This window comes from Aplysia californica, unplaced genomic scaffold (assembly GCF_000002075.1).
Source record: "Aplysia californica isolate F4 #8 unplaced genomic scaffold, AplCal3.0 scaffold00590, whole genome shotgun sequence".
NCBI classification, from domain to species: domain Eukaryota; kingdom Metazoa; phylum Mollusca; class Gastropoda; order Aplysiida; family Aplysiidae; genus Aplysia; species Aplysia californica.
Window position 1 is genome coordinate 363,792 of NW_004797860.1, and position 5,192 is coordinate 368,983.

At 37.6% G+C, this 5,192-nt stretch overlaps 1 protein-coding gene across 1 annotated transcript in view; it reads right to left on the reverse strand.

Moving 5' to 3' along the window:
- The window catches only part of LOC106012974, a 9,215-nt gene extending 6,301 nt beyond the window's left edge, over nucleotides 1-2,914 (reverse strand). The window contains exon 1 of the mRNA XM_013087462.1: nucleotides 2,637-2,914. Within this exon, the coding sequence (XP_012942916.1) occupies nucleotides 2,637-2,664 (28 nt within the window). The 5' untranslated portion in view covers nucleotides 2,665-2,914. The remainder of the gene's footprint in view (nucleotides 1-2,636) is intronic.
- Nucleotides 2,915-5,192: the final 2,278 nt, after the last annotated feature.

Below are 5,192 nucleotides of genomic sequence, written 5' to 3' on the forward strand. Positions count from 1 at the left end.
AAAAATGTCTGGAGAGAAAACGAACTTTCTCTTCAGAAATGTAGTTAGTTTGTCTTTTAAAAATATGCAAGCAGACTATTATCAAAAATTCACTGCACATTCCAGTTATGTTTCTTGATGCTGTTCAGTATGTACAAATACTATGATAATTTTAGGTCAAGGTTTTAAAAAAGGTGCAATAGTGTTCAATGCGTTAACAGTTTGGTCTATAAATAGAAGCAGAAGCAAGTGCGCTTTTGTGCGCTTTATATTTTTTTGGTTGTGTTGATACGATACAACAATTTATATTTTTCCTAAATAACTTTTTAAAGATCGAAACTCTGCAAAAAGTAAAGCTTTAGATAGAGTAGAAAATAACTCAGAGTGTAATTACTGTTACAGTTGGTACTGAGTGTCTAAAATATCGGACACTTAAAGAGGTAGTCTCTGTCATCCCAGCCATCTTTTCATTAATTTCAACAGAAGTTTGATGAATTAAGATCCAACTATGGAAATATCAAGCTTGTAAAAATGAAGAAAACCAACCAAACGTGTACGAGAAAGAGAATCTATCAAGTTCTCAGATTTTAAACAAAAAAACGGGAACACTTTATTTCTTAAAAGCGTGCAGCTTTCACACGGGCATGGTCGTCCCGTTCTCGTTTCAGAACGTGGGTGATAAAACGACGACAGTCACATTAGAAATGAAACGCAACATGCTGAGAATGTTTATGACCTTGACTTGAACCCCTTCACTAATTCCCGTTGGCTTTTTTGGACATATACTCTTTAAAAACAACCACAAACAATTGAGCAGTTGAAACTAGTTGTTGCACATGAGATCCAAAGAATCTACCTAGAAACACGCCACAGGATTAATCAAAGTTTCCAGTAGCGCATTGGAGTTTGTATTGAGAGAAAAGGTCACACATTATTGCTACCGCCTTACCTGAGTTTATTTGACAATATCCGTTTTGTATCAATTTGTTCTTCAATGTGCATAAAGTGACAATGTGAAACAGAACAAAACCAAGTTGCCTCTAAAGACGTTGTAAATTAATTTTATGCGTTTTCCTCAGTTTTGTTAAAAAGTTGAAAAACAATATTTTTCGAACATTACGGTTCATTTTATTCATAATAACATAATATGTGACGTCCTTCTGGTGTAATCTTTTATTCATTTTAAGTTTTAGTTGAAATTTGCTCAAAGATGACCGACGGGGACATTGCCCTTTAAAGGTGTCCTCTTTTTCTTGACACCCGGAAATTAAAGGAACCCAACTTTTCACAATTCAAGAGTGTTTGTATGTGTGTGTGTGTGTGTGTGTGTGTGTGTGTGTGTGTGTGTGTGTGTGTGTGTGTGTGTGTGTGTTTCGGTAACTTTCTTTCACGTATTTGGTTTAGTAAATCTGTCTTGTGTGTGTTTTCGTCTTGTCGTGAGTGTGTAATTTAATAAGTATGCTTGTGTGTATGTTTTACATGTGAAAAAAAATAATACACTACATACCCAAGGTGTCTCTTCTGTTCCCCAGTAAATAAATACTCTCAGAGAGACACATTCATAGTATAATATATGTATTTGTATTGTATTCCCATACCTATACATATACGTATATATATTATCCAAATAAATAAATATATGTACATGTATATACACATACATAATTATATATATTATGTATATATATATATATATATATATATATATATATATATATATATATATATATATATAAAAATATATATATATGTGTATACGTAAATATAATTATTGAGACTGAGTGCAATATTGTGCGGCATTTTTTTTTTATTGTCGTACAAACACTAGAAACGCACACATCATTGAAAACCCGTGTATGTCCTGTAACAATTAGACTCTTCGTTGTTGCAGGAAAAAGATATGAGTTTAATTCCGTTGTGAGAAAGTTTATTTCATCAAGAAGCTGTGTCTCTATCTGTTGGGATCCTGTACTCCACTCAACCTAGGCTGGCCCTGATAGGAGGAGCCGAAGTAGCCGACATATTAAATGATTTCGGTTGCCTCGATGGAGGACTAAAATGTCTATGTCAGTTAAGCAGTTGAATTAAGCTTCTTAAAAAAACAGACTCTGATGAACTTTCAGAAAAACATCTGGACTTTGCACAAGTTAAAATTAGAATTAATATTTCCTGGAGCAAATACCCGATGATTATAGTCTTCTATTTCTATTTCTCCAAAAGATCTCTACGTTGCCACTCAAGTAAAACAAGGGGATTACATTTATTCTGTTTTATTTGCACTTTCCATTTTTGTATGAGCTTAATGACAAACTTGATCAAAAGAGAAAAAAAGTAAAACAGTGGGGATGAAGCTCAACATGCACAACAGGTCACTACGTCAGACAGAGGACCAACGTATGTTATGTTGTGGTTAGGCACTTTGCCGTCGCGATTTTAAGTCCCAGGTTCGATTCCTACGTTATTTTCCAGTTTCTCAGTTTTTATGCTTAGACGTTGAACCGCTCTCAACCCCGGTTGGCTCTGACAAGCCGGTTTGAAGCCTGCCCCCTAAATTGTGTCCATGGAAGTGCAAAATACCTATATTAAATGAGACAGTTAAGTAAACTACGTTCAGCCAATTTCAGACAAAACTCTTATTCAAAGTTGTGAAATCTTACCTGCAAAATACGTATCTCTAAAATCCATGTTCCGTTGTTTCAATGAAAGCCAGAGTTCAAACCAAATATTTTTAAATGTGAGAAATTGTAATAAAGTGCTTTCTGGCTGAAGTAGCGCACCAGCTCTACAAAGGCGAGGTGCGTATTTGGACACCCTAGACCGAAAAGACTTCTCCGATTTTGAGCACACACGCTAGTTTCTTAACTACAGAGAAGACCTAAAGCTGTCTTGCCGACTTTCACAAATCACAAAATTAACCAATGGGGCGCAACAGGTAAAAAGGACACAGTTATTATCTATCCCTAGCACAATCGTCATCCACAAATCGTCACTCCCCTCCTGTGTCGAGAAAAAGAACACGTTATTGTGCACAGATGACGTAATAGGGGCTTCCCTCCAATCAGGAAGCGGATTTGATCTAGAGGGGGAGGCAAGCGTGACGAAAAGGGGGAAGAGTTCTCTCCCGCCCGAGGTGCTGCTTGTAGCGGGAGTTATTTCCCCTGGACAGCGCGGTCAGTGATAGATGGATCCCGCTCCTTGACGGTTCAACCGGGAGAGTCACGTGGTAGTGCTGAAAGTGTCAACAACAAGACGAAAACATGACATGCCGAACAAGGTGAAAGGAAGAGAGCTTGCGTCGTTTTCGCCCTCACAGGTCGAAGGCAGGCTAGTGACGCACAAGTCATGACTGGACACGCCAGGTCCAGGATGACCGCTGCTACATGTCGAAGGCGTTGCACATATGATGAATGTCCAAGGATGGGGGGGGGGGTGCATGTCATCGCCTTAGAGGGATAGGATGAGGGGAAGTGAACGTTTTTAACTTAAATGGAAAGTGTACATTATGTACTCAAATGGAAAGTGTATATTATTAATTTGAATAGTAGGTTGATATAATTTTTTGTTAATGGAATGTGTACATTATGTACTCAAACTGGAAGGTCAACATTATAAATTGAAATAAAAGGTGTGCATTATGTACTTAAATAGAAAGTCAACATTGTAATTTTAAATGGAATGTTCACATTCATTATTTACTTAAATGGAAGGTGTATATTGTGTTTTTAAATGAAAGGTGTACACTATGTACTTAAATGAAAATGTTTACATTGTATACTTCAATGAAAAGTGTACAATACGAATTTGAAAGGAAAGTGGATATTATAATTTTAAATAGATGGAGCACATTATGTACTTAAATGGCTGGTTTACACTTATTCGTACCTAAAAGAAATATGTAACCTTTGTATTTACATTTAACTGCATTGCTAAGACAGCATGTTTCTCTGTACCTTAGTTGGCCAATCATTCAAGATGCTGAAATTGAAATTAATACTAACAACGAGTATTTCTTTTGTAATGATAATACATTCGGTTTAAATTACATACAGGAAATATGGTTAGCCTTTTTTTTCACTCAATCTGAGTTGAATTAATTCTCGCATATTGGTTTGGCTGTGTGAATTGGCTTGACTGATTTTCTAACTCACCTCTACAACTTATACAAGCCAAATGGTGTGAGTATTCACAGAACTTGTGTCCTCCTAATTAGACTGTCAATCAAATTTAACCAAAGCGAAATGTGTAGTTACCGATATTTGCGATTAAACATTGACCACAAGAAAGATTAGTTTACCAGAGAAATACCCAATAAGCTATTTATTTTGGAGACGGGGATTCAAGATGGCGGACAGTTGCGACGCACTTTGCGTGGTCTACTATTTTCCATCGTCTGTTTCCGGCATCATTATCAGTTGCCCCCAATGTTGGTTTCCTCTTGTTGGAAGGTATTGTAGGTTTGAAATTGTGCAGTTTGACTGGCTGCACCAGGCTCTGCAAGCACTGTCTTTGATTTTTGTCCGATCTAGAGGTGCATCTAGTACACTAGATCTCCTAATGGTAGGCTGAGGTTTGAAACTCGCCCTCATTCTTGATAACTCCCCCTGGGCCTGTTAAAACAGCGCGAGAGGTTTTGGTGAAAGTTGATCAAACTTTGATCTGGAAATGACTGAAAGTCCGCACCCGAGTCTATTTTGAAGACCACAAAATATCAAAGAGACACACCAACGTGGCTCTGGGTATAAACACTTGCCATGAATCGAACCTAGACTGAAAACTTCTTTCTCATTACTGCATTGACAGTTTGTGACCTACAGACAGACGCCAAATGTGACCGTTTCTTACAGTTATGACAGCGTGTACCCTTGACAGGACACGTACATGTATTATCCTTGTCATGTTTACGACCACAATTTCTACATTTGTTAGTTTCAGACATTTAAGATTTCTCTCCTCTGCTAGATCCTCCATTACTTCTCTGGCCTCTGCCGTGCGAGTGAAACTGAGAATGGTGGGAAGAATGAAGTCCTCTTGAAAATGTTATTCTAGATCTATCTAGGTGCACAACATTCTGTTGTATGTCGCTGAGTACCGAGTTGTGTTGTGAGTTCATAATGCCGAGCTGTATCTGCGACTGTAGCCAAACTTAGATTTTGTTCCAGATCAGTGGCGGGGAGCCATTGGTGCAATTGGTGCAAGCGCTCCACCTATCCCTG